The 17,306-nt window shown below is 41.3% G+C and overlaps 1 protein-coding gene across 1 annotated transcript; it reads left to right on the top strand.

Annotated features, from left to right (window-relative positions):
* The first annotated feature begins 360 nt into the window (after positions 1-360).
* Positions 361-17,186, top strand: LOC131890453 (nidogen-like). Its single transcript, XM_059239793.1, has 19 exons — positions 361-933; positions 1,650-1,922; positions 2,505-2,713; positions 2,835-2,932; positions 2,997-3,760; positions 3,827-4,127; positions 4,188-4,486; positions 4,550-5,279; positions 5,342-5,491; positions 9,818-9,949; positions 10,009-10,362; positions 11,848-11,982; positions 12,071-12,294; positions 12,358-12,675; positions 14,513-14,766; positions 15,296-15,498; positions 15,567-15,681; positions 15,744-15,862; positions 16,978-17,186. The coding sequence occupies exons 1-19, from the start codon at positions 739-741 to the stop codon at positions 17,094-17,096; spliced, it is 4,992 nt and encodes a 1,663-aa protein (XP_059095776.1). The 5' UTR covers positions 361-738; the 3' UTR covers positions 17,097-17,186.
* The last annotated feature ends 120 nt before the right edge of the window (positions 17,187-17,306 follow it).

Here is a 17,306-nt window from a genome sequence, read left to right as displayed (position 1 = left end):
TAAATTTAGATATAATCAAAAGTATGCGGTCCATCCTTGAAACTCGCTTACATGGATAATGGATTGCTTTCAGCTGATACTTCAGAACTAAAAAGCAAACTAAAGAAGACATTGTTTGGGGAGAGTTATTGGTATATCCGAACAACTTGACTCCAAGAATGCTAAGGGACATCAGTGCTGTGATCCAATAACAAGGCCGATGCAAAAGTAGACAACTAAGAAACAGAGGAACCCTTGATGTCTATTTTATCAAAATTCTAAGGCAAAAAGTTTGGGGACGCCCAGAAAGGCACATGCAGTTTTTGGAAATATTGATAGACTCACCTTAGGCCCAACGTTTTTTCAAGGTTATGGCTGTCTTTTGCCCCTTGATTGAAATCTGCCACCATGTATTGAAACACACGATCGAGCAATTGCTCCAGGTCGAGAGTCGTCCATACTGCCCGGTTTAGCATCTCCTTGATAAATCTCGATGAACAGACAGACTCTCTTACAAAAGAAAAAAGTAGTTTGTTCACATTGAAAAAGCACTTAGCGTTGTTTATGCAAGAGAATCCTCGCGGTCTTTCTTATTTCTCGAGCTCACACTGAGCGCTCATCATCTCATCTGATCTCAGTTCCCTTGGGAGAGCCCCAAACAGTGACTCTTATAGTGAGCAGTGTACGAGTACAAGAAAAAAAATACAGCGATTTCCCATCTATTTCATTAGCATATCATGTGTTAAGAGATTAGTGAAGATGGTCCTAAAATCACTATTGGTCGGGTTGTTCTTATTCGGGTTCACCCGAGGGATCAGTAACTCTGATATCTTCCCCTATGGAGCTCCAGCTGGAGACAATCAATTGAATTCCAATGCAGAAGATTCGAGCAGCCAAGAAATTGACCTCGGGGTCGAGGCCAAGTTCTTCAACCGTCGTTATCGAACTGTTTTCGTAAGCTATTCAAAATGATAGTACCTCTATCTATAAAGAGCCAAATCTATTATTGCGTCCAATCAAAATGAGCCCAATGAAAAAATTCTGTTCCATTGGATTATATACCAAATAAGGCAATTAATTGAGACACACTTTCAGGTAGGAAAATAGGTTCAAACTCAATTTACATCGTTTCGTGTGTGCATCAAAAATAGCCACGTGTATGATCTGAATCTAGGTAGAGTTTCATGCATTTCGTATTTTACCCTGATTAGATTCCTCATAGGCAATTAAAGTGATTAGGTGTATACGGTTTCATTGATGTCATACTACTTAGTTAAGTAAGTAATTGTACCACAATGGCTGACAAAAGTAATTGATATCGTAAAGGTTTTCTGTTTAGATATGACAATTGTTATAGAAGTTGTCGAGTGAATGTAGCAGCTAGAATTGGTATCTTTGGATCTTCAGAAGACACAAGGGAATTTTGACTTATCTTAAACGAATCCATGTTGGAGCAGTCGTTAGATTAAAATAGCTCTTTAACAGTTCAATCCACGGGGGAGGAGCATAATCGCGGTTGTATCGTAGCTTTGTGCAAATTTGCCCACTTTTTCCAAATTCTAAGATTTCATCCTAGTTTTCATGATTCCTCAATCGATACTAGACATGAGATACAAGATTATGCGAAAAACAAAAACCACAGGATGTTACTTGTTCCCCATTCCTTCCAGGTGAACGAAAATGGACTTTTGTCCTTCCTGGCCGAAATTCCGAGTTACTTCAATGTACAATTCCCACTGGACTACCCGTTGATTGCGGGTCTGTATTCGGATGTGGATTGCCGTGAATCTGGCTCAGTCTGGTTCCGAATCACCAGCGATTCTACTTTACTGGGTCGTGCCCAATCCCGTATTGAGTCCCAATTCCAAGCTTCGTTCCAACCCGAAGAGCTCATCATTGCCACGTGGGATCGAGTTGGTTATTACGAGAGAGCAAGTTGGAAGGTATACACGTGATATCATGGTTGTTAATCATGAGTTGAAGGTTTGGCAATTTTTTTGGACAGTGTGTGTCGTTTATCGATTCCAATGCGTCACAATTCCTCGGAATTGACCGTTACTCCTGCGAATTCATTTGGTTAGGGCCATTTCATATCCAATAATCGAGCCTTAACGGCCATTTCATGATGAAATGAAGGACGGTTTTCTGGGTTACGAGCCGTAAAGCTGCATTACGACCAATATTTCGATTTAATTAGCCCATACTTTGATTTACTACTACTTTCCCCGAGTTATGGATAAACGAAAGGTAGCGTGGCCGGTGGAAATGACCCATTTTGACTGGATATGGCCCATTCCATATTGTAATGAGTAATTCCTTGTGTTGAGGGTCAATAATGCCATTTATTGGACAGTTTCCCTCGCTCGTTTTTATGCTCGGTGTTAAAAGGAAATAATTCCCTGCCTCACCTCTTAGCCAGCCAGCCAGCACTTCGTTCCTGTTTTTGTGGCCAGGCATGATTGGACAAAAATGCCATGGCGACAATGAACAGGCACTGACGAAAAATATGGCAACGCTCATTTCAGAAGAACACGTTCCAAATCGTGGTGGCTTCCAATGAGATGGATACCTATGTGCTGATGCTCTATCCCGAGGGTGGGATTCAATGGATCAAAGCGGAAGGCAAGAATAAGAACATGCCGGATGCCCGTGGACAAGCCGGCATCATATCGGGCGAGGGTCGACATCACCTTCTCCGGGCATCAGGCACGGATCAAATTCGCCACTTGGACAAGTATGCATTCTAGTTCGAAAAGCGAAATTTATACAATTCCAATCCTATTCTGTAAAAGCTGCTATTGGATGGAGGCAGCCAATTGGAAATTTGAATACATAATCTGAATCGTTCGTTTCAGATGGTCTAATGCAAATGAAGCCGGTGTCTGGTTATACAAAGTAGGCCCATTAGATGAATCTGAGCCAATCAAAGAGCCACCAATGACAACGAACAATCGTGAGCTGTTATCAGACGCTTTATGGCGAGGGAAATTCAAACTATTAACTCAGTCTTTTTACAGAGTTCAATCCAGAGACGGCTCAATCATGTTCCATGGGATCAACGATGTGCCACTCCCAAGGATCTTGCATTGACCACACTCGTGGTTTTTGTTGCCAGTGTGGGGAAAATTGGTTTGGAAACGGACGCACATGTCTCCCTAAAGGATTAGCCCAAAGAGTGAACGGGCGTATGTCGGGAAATGTGAACTCAATCACGTTCCAGGATGAGGATCTCCACTGTTATGTGGTAACAGATGATGGACGGACCTATACGGCTATATCCAGAGTTCCTAGCCGAATTGGGCCAGAAATGAGGGGATTGACAATCATGGGTGGACCCATTGGCTGGCTATTCGCTCAGCCCATGCAAGGGGCCCAAAATGGTTTCGACATTACTGGTGGGATCTTCAACTACACCGGCACAGTCACATTTCCAGATACGAGGCATAGCGTAACCATAAATCTAAGATTTCTTGGCTTGGACGCCTTTGATTATTTAAAAGTGGAGGGTTCTGTGGATGGGACCTTACCGCCTATCAATCCCCCAACAGCCGAAATTCAATTAGAAGACTATTCGGAGGAATTCTCCAAGATTCAGCCCGGTGTTATTATTGCTAATGCTCAAAGATCATTTAAAATTGGTGATACCGGCAACTTAGTCAACTTTGAAGTCCAGCATCGGATCGATTATGACGGTTGCAAAGCCGAACCCAATGACCCCCAAACTCGTACCAGCAGGTTCAAGTCTTCCAGGAACTACATCGTGTATGATGGTGCTGAGGAGGTAAGCCAAGTACTTGTTTACATGTAAAAACAAATGATGGACGAAATTCAAGCTTTTTTCTTCTAGGTTGTACGATATGCTATGACCAGTCAAATGGTGCCGTTAGGAAGCGATGAGGATCCTTGTCGCGGGATCTCCTGTGGAGTGGACAGCTATTGCACCTCTAGCGAGGGTGAGGCTCGTTGCGTATGCAACGCAGGCTTTCAAGAGTACGATTACGGCGATGGAAACAAAGGTTGTCGTGATGTGGACGAATGTGCAGCGGGGTCCAATAACTGTTCACCCGATGCCGATTGTTACAACCAGCAAGGCAGCTTTCAATGCGCTTGCAGGGCTGGATACATTGGCAATGGCGTCAATTGTGTTGGTAGGTCTCATTGATATCCATTGAAGGTCCAGATATTGCATAGATCATATGTTCCAATAGAGGATGTCTCGTGCAACCAGTTGGACTGCAATGATAACTCCGAGTGTGTCGTTGATCGATACGGCCAACCATCTTGCCAATGCATCTCAGGCTTCACGGGCGATGGTGAGGTCTGCAAAATCGTCCCTTCGGAGATTAGGATTAGCGGATTTGCTCAACCTGAGGAGTTGCTTTTCGACAACGCGAATCCAGATGAGAATGATCCCCGCAACATCGAAGTGAATCACTTCTACCAAGTTTCAAATCTTGGACCACATACCGTGGGTGGTCTTGAAGTGGAAGTAAAATGGCCTTTGAAGGTTAGTTTCATACAAATGTTCATGACGGTTTGGAGGAGAGAGTTACCAGTATCTTACTTTAAGGATTCGCAAGACCAGCCCATAACCGTTCTGAGTGTGAAACCTCAAGTCAAATATAGTGGACCCATGGGAGATTATCTAGATGATTGCCACATAGATCCGTCTTATCTGAGTGCATCACGGGTGAAACGTCAAGGGGAGGAAGATTTTCTCGAAATTCAGGATCTTCCCAAATCAGACACGATGTACTCAGAAGATGTGGATTATGATATGGAAACTGAAATGGAATACATGGAACAGAATGGCATCAAATTTCCCGAATATGGATTTCCATTGGAGAGCGAACCATTGCCCGAGTATGATTACAGCAATTTCGAGTCATACAACACTGTTCGACCACCCCCGGTTACCCCTGAATCCCAGCAAGTGACTGAAACTCCGTCAGATGTCGGTGCTGGTGTCTCTGAAACCACTCAAAGTAAAGACAGCGGGGTTGAAAATGAAGCTAAAGATCCTGGTAATGGCGAAGACGAGACGCCAATGTCAAAATTAAAAGGGCCCGGAATGATTTCTTTCACCTGCAAGATGAATTTGGCTCAACAGGAATCTGCAACAATCACAGTCCGATCGGTCCTAGCTGTGAATAATCTAGTGGAGCAATACAAAGGAATAGCTCAGTTCCAAATTCCATCAGAAGCTGTGGTCATCAAGGATGAGACTATTCGGATCGTTGGAAGTAAAATTGCGTCAACTGAAACTAACGTTCTACCCAGGGATCCCACTATTTCTTTGGGTAAGATGATCTTCAGGTCAATTTGATTCTTTACATCCTGCACCATTGTCCTTTTATTATAGCACCGGGACAAGGGTTCGAATGTGGAACCATTCAATGCAATCGATATGCCGATTGCTTTTATCTCTTCAATGGACGAGATGAACCTGAATGCCAATGTTTACCAGGCTTCAAAGGCAACGGACAAGAATGTGAGCAATTGGAACCCACTGGTGAGACTTTTAGGGGATAAGATGATGCAACATTCAAGGGCTTGGAAAAAAATTATTGCAGCAAGTAGGGAGACAAGCATGATTGTGTTTTTGGGCTAGAAAGTGCATAATTGCAACTGTGGTGGGTGTATATTCAATTGGAGTGGAGGTATTTGGGGTCAATTTTCCCCCTTAAATGACATTTTTATTCGAATACCACAGTGTATGATGCCTCTAACTTGTGGTCAATCCTGCGATATTCTGTTCTAAAGAAAGTTTATTCTGTGGCTTGAAGCTTTCACAGTTTTAAAAAAATTGTATGATTTTGCCAAATATTTAATTTGATTGAGGAAATCAAAGCTTAAACGAATCTACAATAAGTAAAGTACGTATACTCCGACGATGGTAATTAGCCTTCATCCTATGATTGCCTTTCTTTTTCTTTGTTCGGGTTTTCACTCGATTTTGTCTTTTAGAAAGGACTCAACTCATGAAAACATTAAATGCTTTTTTCATTGAATTTTGCAAGGCGAGTCTTTTGCTTGACCTGACTCAAGTGCGTTGCTGGACTTGACTCTGAAATGAAAGGTTACATTTCGTCCATTTATAACCTTTCAATCTTTATATGTGTAATTGGTCTACCAACGAATTTGAGTTGGCAGACCGAGCTAGTCCTTGAATGTAGAGTGGATGTGGAATGCTATCTAAAAATTTGTCAAAGTCTGACTTGAAAGATGCTACCGGATCGACAAGGCCTACGTATTCCTTACGAATATTAGAGGGAAGCAAATTAAACAATGAAGGAGCCCGAGAAAGAAGAGAGGTGGACTTCATTGTTCGAACTAGCCAGGGCTTGAAGGTGCTCTCAAAACGCACAGTAAGCCTCTACTTAGGCCTCTACCCTAAATCCTGGGTTGGGACAAAACTCATGGATGCTTTTGAAGACGTACAGTACAAGATACCTTTCGTACCTTCTCTGAACGCTGTACAGTCCCAACTTTTTTAGCCTCTCCCAAGCGAGAGCTCTCTCATTCCTGTGATGTTCCTGGTGAAACATCTCTGGACTTGTTCGAACTTTTGCAAACCTGCTGAACTCATTGGAGACCAAATGGGTGAAGCATATTCAAGATGTAGCTCAACAACCTAAAGCATCCATGAGTTTTGTCCCAACCCAGGGTTTAGTGTCAATTGCAGTGAGAGACAACGAGAGTAACGGGGCAACGAGAGAGTTTGATGCCTCCATCAAAAACTTGAAACGGTATGTCTCTCAACTGGACAAAATTGGACTTGACACCTGTAGACATTTCATTGTCGCAAATGATATGAGCCTTATGGAATGCACATTTCATTTTTTTAGTTGTTCTGGATGTGTTGTTCATTTCCTCAATCTTATCGACTTTGCATAGACTATTTGCACCCACACCACCGCAAATTAAAACTTTGTGACGAACCTGATGTTAATTCATCGCAAAACAAACACACCAAAACAAGGGCGAATGGAGTCCCCGAGATCAAATAATTGCTGAAATGCGCAATAAAGCTCGTTAACCATGCCATAAAAGTGGGTCACCAAAAAACTACCGACTCGGTGCCGAGTCCATTGTGTCAATCAATGAGAGGGGAAAAAGTTTTAAATTGAGCATAACCTTGGAAGAAAACTCAATATAGTGACAATAGAGATATAATTGCTGGTTTGGATGTGTATGTCTAAAGTGTGTTTCAAATCAACCAGAACACCTATTAGATTCCTTCGTATCTCATGATTTGAACTTCGCACTAATTCAAAGTTATGTTCTTGTGACTCCCCGACCACTTGGCTTGATGTGTCAAAACGACCATATTTTTGCCAGACCAATGTGTAATCAGCCCGGAAAAGAAATGTCGACCCGGTCAGCATTTATTCGGCTTTATCAACTGGACTGAATATTCGCCAGATAGCCCGAGAGCTCCAAAGCATGAGGGTCAATTCAACCACGGCTAATCGTTAGGGTTGGGCAAATTCCACCAGTGTAACTGAAATCCCGTCCCGGGGGATTTCCAGGCGGGTCTTCCGGGATTTCCCGAGAAAACCTGTTCTCTAATGAATCTTTTTGTTCGAAATTGTCCAATGATTTTGTTGCTGAAATCTTGACATCAGTTCATTACTTACCTATCTATTACAAACATCTTAACTTTTTCTGTCTTGGACCGTAAAAACCACGGATTTTTCTTTGCCACTCCTTTTTCATACCCTCTCTTGAGAGAAGGAAGGGATAGATTGATATATCATTGGTTGGTAACTTTCTCCTTCAGGTCTGTCATGCCGTCCAAAGGCCTGGTTTTTCAGGCTTGTACAACTGAGCTTGAGACTTGGCCGTTATCCAGAATCAGCATCCGTGCACCACTTTGGCATGTGGTTTTTCATACCAGTTAACGTCCAAGTCCCTAACTCAGAGGTACGAGCGGGTACGGGCTTTAACAAACACGCGTCTGATCTAGTTTTTAGGCAAGGAGTATGTTAAAGAGGTCTGAAATGAACGCAAAAGTAAAGAAGTTCTACTGTGATAAATATTGCACAAGATATCTGATTCTAAAGCATTTGCTCAAAACAGAAATTTCTCAAAAAATTTGGAAATCCCGGATATCCGAAAAATTGGCCTCGATATTCCCGAGAGGGGATTTCCGGAATTTCCGGGTGGGAGGGATTTCCGGGAATAGTCAATGACCAACCTTGTTCATCGTACGATTAAAAGATCTGAGGAGACGAATGACCTCGAAAATAGATCTAAAACCGGACAACCATAGTCAATATGGTCACCGAGGCTTATCAAAGCCACCAGGGCAAAAATCGTTCAGGATAACCGTACGATGGTTTCTACCACCTCCAGAAAAGACAGCTTATCAGTGCCACATCCAAGAACGAGAGGCTTGAACGATCCAGAAAAATTCTCAGTGCCCTCTTCTCTGTCACGCGTCCCATTGTCATTTGGACGGACGAGATGATTTTCGTCGGTAAAGTTGCCTACAACAGCCAAAATGATTGCATTTTAGCTCAAAACATTAAAGATGTACCTGTTAATGAGCGAACAAACTTTAGACGACAAAAACCAGCTGAGGTTATGTTTTGGGCGGGAATGACATCCTGATGGAAGAAGACCCCCTCATTTTCATCCGAGAGGGCGTAACAGTAATCCAGGACATTAAATTGGACGTATTGAAGTTCAATGCAAAGCCATGGATGGACCAGTATACGTGGGAGCCATCCTATATCTTCCAACAGGATGGAGCACCTTCACATACAACCACCAAAGGTTCAATCCTGGAGGAACTTGGACGACCTTTAGATATGTGGTCCCCTTCCTCCCCAGATGTGAATCCCGTGGACTTCGTTATACAGCCCATTCTAGAGAGAGGTTGGCACCAAAAACCCACCCAAATATCAACAGATTCAAGAAAAGTTTGACCTCTACTTGTGACAATCTCGATCCAAAAGTCATTCGTGACTCATGTGCTCCGTCACTAAGCGGCGAAAGGTTGTAACTAAAGCTAAAGGAGGTTCTTGTGAATAAAACCACTTACAAAATGACACTTTTTACATCTTTCTCTCCTTGAACACTTTTTTGTTAGTCCATAAATGCTAGAGTTATAACCATTTTTAGGCGTTCCTCTTCATTTCAAACACCCTGCACATTAATTCATTGATGAATTGCAATAATAATCTCTTAGTGACGAATGGGAATAACTCAAGATGTGCCTTTTTGAGCCTGTCTCGCCTGTTCTTGACGAAATTCAATTTAAAGAAACGACATTTGTCGACCCTTAATCGCGCTTGCTCTTTGCAAAAAAAAAATAAAAAAAAATATTGCTTGTTTAAGCAGAGCAGCGCAAGAAAGAAGTGAATGTTCCCGGAATGGTTAATCTAAAATATGTGAAAAGACGACGAAATGATGTCATTAGGTTTAAAGCCACAATACTATGTCTCAATTATCCATGTTTTGTAAGCTTGTAGATTTTAGGTGTACTTTCTTATTTAGAAGTTCCAATCGTGATTTTCAAACACTCGGCTAGGCTTTGTCCGTTACTTGCAAAAACATGGTATCCATAACACAAATATGCATAAAACGTGAAATATGCTTTATAAGCAACTAAATCCATCGTTAAATCGAAGTTCGACTGTACAGTGTTTTGTAAGCGACAAAAATATCGTTAAATCAAAATTTACCATTAAATCGAAGTTCGACTGTATTGGGTAAAAAAGATGTAATTTACATCACTATATCTTTTACATTTGTTGCTTGTCACTTCTGTATTTACTGCTCGTGCCGATTTGCTGCCTATAACAGTACAAATTTTGAACACATTTTTTAGAGGTGGATTGTAGACAAGCTCAAAATTGTCACGCTGACGCCATGTGTGCATTCGATGGTCAACATGGAACGTTTCAATGCAAATGTAAAAGTGGGTTCGAAGGTGATGGATTATCTTGTTACCTGAAAGAAGGTAAGTGGCTCAAACCTTTGTCAATTACCACTCTCCCAAGGACATTTGTTGCTTTTCAGAAACTTGCTTGACCCTGGACAATTGCTCCCCATATGCCGATTGTTTGGGAGACTACTCTGGCAGGTTTTCTTGCGAATGCCAGCAAGGTTATCGAGGAGATGGCTTCTCCTGTTATCCAGAACCGTCGGCTACCTCACAAAATAATCCAAGTGGTGTTTCAAAGGAACGAAACTCATCTCTAAATCCGTCCCAGAATCAGCTCGACAGAGGTCAAGCCCAGAGTCCACAAGAAGTGGTGCCAAATTGTTACAGAGGATCCTGTGCTTGTCCACCTGGCTATACATATGACGGGGACAGATGTTTGGAAAAATCCACAGAAAACGTTCCCAAAGAAGTAGGATTCGAAGAAAACTGTAAGTCAACCTCATTTTTTCAAAATCATGCTTACCCCACTCAGTGATCAAAAAGCCCTATCGAGTTTCCAGAGAAAAAGCGTAGGTTTGGGCTCAAATTTGGCCAAGTTCATCTATTCAGCAAGATCTTGTGGTAGTATGAAGTGCTTACTTGGAATAAAATGAACGATTTAGGAGATAAAACATATCATAATTTGTAATCAAGTGCTACTTAATTAGCTCCCAATTTTCATCGTTTAGGTTTCTGAAAATGTTAATTTTTATAATGTTTTTAGGCATGAAAGTGTTTTATGCGGGGCTAGAATATCATAAATTAATAAAATGAAAGTTGTTCCCTATTATTTTGCGAAGCAGAAATGTAACAAGATGTGTTTAGGAATTTCCCTGGAAACTTGATGGGGCTTTTTGAACACCATATAGCAACGGCCCGGAATCAAACCCAAGGCAACTGCTTGGAAGGCAGCTATGCTCTCAACTATACCACTGTCGCATTTGTTTTCTTAAGGCAAAATATATTCTGATTGAAAAGTCTCTTTTGATTATGGAAATTGGGAAGCAATCATCGCCAAAAGGCGTTTGTAAAACAAGGATCCTTTCTACAAAAGCATAGATTGCTCCAAGTACTTGAATGGCAGTTATGGTCACCAATAAACCACCGTCGCATTTGACAGTTATGTTAAAGTTATTTAAGCTTTAAAAGTTTAAAAGTCATGTTAGAGCTAAAAAAGTTCAACTGGAACAACATCAAATCGAGGGGTAACTAAGGTATGTATTGGATAAGTCATGTTTCAAAATTGAGCACGCACCCACTGATGGAGACGGCAGCAGCGGCGGTATCACCTTTGCATGCGTGGCTAATTCAGTTGTTCATGTCGAAGCGTGAAGTCATTCTACGTTCGTACCTACCAAGTAGGAAACGGTTTTGCGGTTTTAAGTGGTTAGAAATATGTTAATTTTCTACCGGCTCATGCGCTTTGAGGCTTACTTTTTAAACCGCTTGACTGCCTGTAGAGAAGGCAAGCAATGTCGGAGCACACCGATAAAAAGGAAGTCCGTATGAGGCAGTTGAGAATAGGAAAACAAGGATCCTATCCGCAAATCATTAGATTGCCCAATTTACTTTCGACGGCCGAGAATCTAACCTGGGTCAGTTGGGTGGAAGGGAGCTTTGCTCACCTCTTTACCACTGTCACATTTATCTTGCAATTGGCAATTTCTATTTTTTAAATCCATTTTGATTTCCGAACCTTTGAAGCAATGATTGCCAAGAGGTGTTTGTAAAATAATGATCTCATCCACAAATGTGCAGAGTGACCCTTTTACATCATCGTGGTAACATTAGGCTATTATGATAAACTGTTCATGCTTATAAATATTTAAAAAAAAATGCTAATATTGTTTTCTTGTTGTATGAAGTAACCCTCAAGATTTTCGATGCCTATTCTACGTTAGGTCGTAACATGACGATTGTTTTCTCGCTTTTAGCCCCAGATTTGTGCTCGAGTAACGAGGAATGTGATGCCAATGCCAGTTGCCAATACAATGAAGGGGAGACTCGATACCAATGCGTGTGTAATCAGTTCTATTTTGGCAATGGGTTCTCGTGCCAGATTGGGCCAGGTAAGTCGAAAGGTCGGCCTTGTACCTAGATGCGTTTTGGGTCGAACGTGAAAATTCATAAGAATCGTTGATCTATTCCAATGGCTAGATGCCGACTGCAATATTAAGAAGGACTGTGGATATCAGGCTCAATGCGTTCGAAATCAGGATGGAGACTACTCCTGCGAGTGCGACAAGGGATTCAAAGGCGATGGTTATTTCTGCAAGAAGGATGTCATTGGATGCAATATCATTAATAACTGTGGCAAATACGCCGATTGTCTCTTTGATTTTGACGAAGGAGGCTACAGATGCAAATGCGATCAAAACAGGGTAATGAAAAAGCCTGGAGCCAATCAGCGGGGATTTGATGTGTTTTCTTTTGTTTACCCTAAGGGCTTCGAAGGAGACGGATACGTTTGCAAATCCACTCAATCTTGTCAAGAGAACCCATCGATTTGTGACGTGAATGCCATGTGTGTGCCAGATGAACGATCCGGAGGGGTCAAGTGTCAATGTCGGGAGTTCTACGAGGGCGATGGATTCATTTGCCAGGCAATACCGGCTCAGGATCAAGGCTATATGATTGCGAGTCAAGGCCTGGCTTTGATGAAGATCCCGTTTTCTGCCAAATTGACTAATCCGGGAGTGCCAATCATGTTCAAGACGAGTCAAACAGCCACGGGACTACAAGTGGATTGCCAAGAAGAAAAGGTATGTCTGGATTCGTAATGGTTGTACTCAGGGATACGTCATTCCCAGATTCCAGGCATTTAGTGGTCTGAATCCCGTTCCTCCTTGCATACTGTCAAATCGAGACCTCGTTTTACACATAGTCAAAAATCTAGAGAAATCATAAATACCATTGTATTCTAATTACAAAGCACTAAAAATTGTTTGGTGAAATTGGGATTGCGTTCTTGAGTTTTCGTTTTGAGTCCAAATGTCGGTCTAACTTTAGGATGTAAGCTTATGGAAGATAATGGTTTTGAAATTGGGGCTTGTTTTCTGTTCATTTGGAATAGAAGCTGCTTCGATTCCGATCTCCGTTCAGCATTTCAAATTCTAATACAAGCATCGTATTCTATATTTGAATCATCAGCAGTGATCATCAAGTGAACAGCCTGAGCTTTGTGGTGGCCTAGAAAGTTTGACAAAAAAAGTCGGGGGGCAACTAAAGGCAAATTCTGATTATTTGTTCAGTTTCATCGCCTCCCAAAGTGAAAAACATCAAGATAGATTATTGGTCAGATTTTAGCTCATATCAAAATTACTTGCTTTGATCTCCTTTCTGTGAATGCAAAGTAACTTATCAACAGGACAATTGTCTTCAACGTAAGGAAATCATAATCAAATATTCGAAATATAAGGAGCATTGAGGCCACATGAAGGTTGATAGAGATCTCTAGACCCTTGACGAGCTAGATGACGCTATATGAATTTATCAAAAAATCAGCTTGAAATCCACATTAAACTAGGCAGCTGAAATATCTGTGTCAATTTACATTCATGTGGTCCCTGTTACCTGATCAAATTATAAAAATGAAAACAAATTCAATTTTTTTGCTCTAGTTTTGCAAATGTTAACCCTTGTATGTGAGCTATTAATTGGTGAATTTTTGAGGGTAAGATTTGCAATTACCATCGGAAAGTTCAAAAACACTCTGCCGTGTACTTACACAACAGATTAAAGCATATGTGCTGAAAAAAACGTCCAAAGACGACAAATGTAATCTTGCCCTTTTGCTGAAATCTCAGATTCAATGAGGAACCCCGGAATTCCTTGACCCGATACCTGTTTTCCCAGACCTGGAATATTGCAAACGAAACTTGGATCATTTGCTAGCCGCCACGTGAATAAATATTATTGTGGGCTAGTTTTAGCAAATAGCCTTTCTAATATTAATTTGGTCTCAAACTTTCATATCAAAGCCAAGGTGTATATATAGCTATGAATCTTGCAAACATGCGCATTGCTTTGCATGTATGTAGGTACGTTAATGTAGGCTTTATGCTTTTACATTATTTTCGCCCTACTCCACTCATGAAACAGTGGTACTCGATTAAAGAAAGTGCAGCTTTCCTGTCAAACATGGAAGAAAGCAATGTGACAAATTACCCTTTATTTTCGCCTTTTATAGGTCAGCAGTTTCTGGTGAAAACAAGCTTTCGTTAATCCAGAATCTGAGAAATATATGCTCAAGAATATACCTGAAAAAAGGTATATAAACTAATTACTTACTTGCTGTGGTTTGATCTTGAATAGATACTTCCATAAATCAACATCAATCAAGGTTATATATGATTTTTACATACAATTGTATGTTTTTTTGTTGGTTTTTGTTAACGATCCCAGACCAGCCCTACATTCAAGGGTGCCCTAAAGCGGCTAATTCAAACAGTTTGCACGACCAAATATTTTATAAATTATGACTCACCTTGACTTACAGAGAATTTCATTCCCTTGTATCGGTATACAAACCCGAGAATCTTTGAGGAAAAAAAACTGATATTCCCTTCGATTTGAAAAGCGTATAATTTTTGTTCACAGATCTATTGGACCGATACAACAGGAAGAGCAATTTTCAGTTCCAATTACGATGGTTCCCAAACAGAGCCATTCCTCAATGCTGCCATGGGATTCCCCGAAGGAATCGCTTTGGACGTGGATGCTCGAAACGTGTACTGGGTGGATTCGGGCAAGCGGACGATCGAGGTTGCCCGCATGGATTCAAAGGCTCGGGCCGTGATTGTAGAAGATAACATGTGGAACCCGAGAGGAATCACTCTTTTTGCACCCATGGGGTAAGGGAAGAGCGGGCAAAAAAAGTGTAAGAACGGGACGAGGAAAGCAATTGGTTTGGAAGACTTCAAAAGAGTTTCCCTCGTCAAAATTAATATTTTTAGTGGTTAGAGTAAGGTACCTGGGGTTCAAGGTTCAGGTTAGGTTATTCACGGCTGTTTGTTAAGACGTAATTATTTTAAAACCTAATCAGTTTATTGCTCCTTAATGTTTATGTTTAGCTCTAGCAGTTTCTCCCTAATGTTGTATTGTCGTACGAGGATATTTATTTCCCAATCGTTATGTGTGGAGTTCATAGTCCATGGTTTGATTGTATTGGTCATTGATAGTTTTTTGGTGAACTGTTGAATGACAGTATCACGATACTAACTCAGTAAAAGTCGATTTTCTCAGCCACATCTTGAATATGCTTCTCTCAATTGGGCTCCAATGATTTCAGCAGGTTTACAAAAGCTCGAACAAGTCTAAAGTTGTTTCACCAGGAACTTTGGGGGAATGAGAGAGCTCTCATATTGTATTCTTTATCTTAAGACGAATGTTTTGGTCTGATTGGGATGTGAGGAAGCCTCGTATCGAGTCCGCGAATCTCGATGGATCGGATCGGATCGTGTTGGTGGATAACATGATCGGAATGCCCAACTCTTTAGCCGTGGATTCTGTGCGTTATCAACTCTGTTGGACGGATGGAGGCAGTCCCTTACGATTTGATCGGGCTGAGGTCCCACCCAAAATTGGTACTGGAGATTCGTGGTGCACTCGTTGGAACAAATAGGATCTATTAATCGATCTGATCCTTTTTTAGAGTGTATGGACATGTACGGAAGCAGCAATCGTCGACCTGTGATTGTGCTGAAGGATAGCTTTCCTTATGGACTTGCATTAACTAATGATTACGTTTATTGGACGGATTGGAAGAAGTAAAAACTTGTTTTACCTATTTTAAGTCACCTCAATTTACAAGTCATGTCTTGCTTTTTAGCCCTCAAATTCATGGAGCTCATCGGGAATCTGGTGAGCGAATCCCGTCTTTGCCGCACGTTTTGGGCATGATGGGTAGACCCTTTGGGTTGGTCGTGGTTCCTCAAACTTGTCCAACAGGTAAGTCAGCTGAGACAAAGTAATTGCCAATAAAAAGGGCTTCAACTATGAAAGTATGTAAAATGAAGCATTGCAAATAAAACAAGATTCAAGCCTCCAACAACTTCAAAATAATCACGACAAAATATTACTGATAGGGATCAAAGTAATAATCACGCGAGTTTGCGACTAGGGCTACCAATTTACAGTTCCAATGGCCTATGATGACATTACTGGTAATATGTCCGAAACCCGTTACCTTAACCTCAAAAACCCTGATTTTATCTCTGTCCATAGATTTCTAGACGCTGGATGTCGGACGACCGACCACTCGGTTGGCTAAACAGTACAATAAACCGGTTTGTAATCAATTCACAGGAGACCATCCATTGTACTGTTTTACCAGCCGATTGGTCGGTCGTCCGTCATCCAGTGTCTAGAAATCTATGCTCTGTCAAATCAGGGTTGCCTTTTGCTCAAACTTAGCTTTTTGTGTTACTATGGAATAGGCGGGTGCTTTCACTCTCCACGTTTTCTAGCAACCTAGAATTTGAAATTTGATTTGATCCCATTACTACAAAATATGCTGTTTTCACTTGGAGCAGAAATTGCAGAAGTTTAACAGTTGGGATCCTACAAATGAGCTGAACCGAGGCATTGGGTAAAGAAACCGATTTGTTCAACCTTCTAAAATTTCTGCTCCACGTGCAAACGACATTTTTTGACGGAGTCTAGCTTATCACTGACCTCTCCTATTCAGGTTATGCTTAACTAGAATTCCCATTGTTACTCTCAATCACTCTAGTATATCTGCATTTGGGATTTGATTTTTCGAAAATATTGCCTCAAAAGTCAATTTTCCCTCCGTTGTAGCGTTCTAAAAAGTGACCAGTAAATATTTTTGGAGGTTAAACCATTTAGACATGATATTGGATCACAGTACCTTTTTCAAAAAGAATGACAGTAAGTTCGTTATTGCTGCTTTGTCAAGCAGCTAATCAAATGTAAAAAAGGCTCTTTCGTCCTCAAGTGTCCACTTGTTCGTTTTCCTCATCCGATTCTCATCAACAAGCCCATTTCTAAGGAGAAAGAATTTGATCTCGTTAGTTCACCTTTTGATCCATTTTGCCTTACAGGGAACAACAACCCGTGCTCCGAAAATTCGTGTCAATACAACCAGATTTGTTTGCCCGATGGGCGGGGTGGATCGAAATGTCAGTGCGATGATAACGACCCTAATTGTACCAGCTCTTGAATTTATTCGATATTAATTGTATCATGATGATGATTATGATGATCAGTAGGAGCACTGCCATGCTTACAATACACGTTGCGTATGAGCCTTTCCCTCATTCTCAATCACCTTTCGAAATGCGCATATACTCATGTAGTATGTTGTGTGTGTACGGAGGGCGGGAGAGCAGGGGGATCTCGTCTATATTGATTTTGCGTGCTAGGACGGCAT

This window comes from Tigriopus californicus, chromosome 11, assembly GCF_007210705.1.
Source record: "Tigriopus californicus strain San Diego chromosome 11, Tcal_SD_v2.1, whole genome shotgun sequence".
Taxonomy (NCBI): domain Eukaryota; kingdom Metazoa; phylum Arthropoda; class Copepoda; order Harpacticoida; family Harpacticidae; genus Tigriopus; species Tigriopus californicus.
Note: the sequence above shows the minus strand (reverse complement) of the source record. Positions and strands in the feature narration are given on the sequence as shown.

Excerpts from the sequence above, each read along its gene's own strand:
- LOC131890453 (XM_059239793.1), top strand. The coding sequence starts at position 739 with ATGGTCCTAAAATCACTATTGGTCGGGTTGTTCTTATTCGGGTTCACC. Across the intron at positions 11,983-12,070 it reads CTCGTGCCAGATTGGGCCAG|ATGCCGACTGCAATATTAAG; the intron begins GTAAGTCGAAAG and ends TCCAATGGCTAG. Across the intron at positions 15,499-15,566 it reads TGAGGTCCCACCCAAAATTG|AGTGTATGGACATGTACGGA; the intron begins GTACTGGAGATT and ends ATCCTTTTTTAG.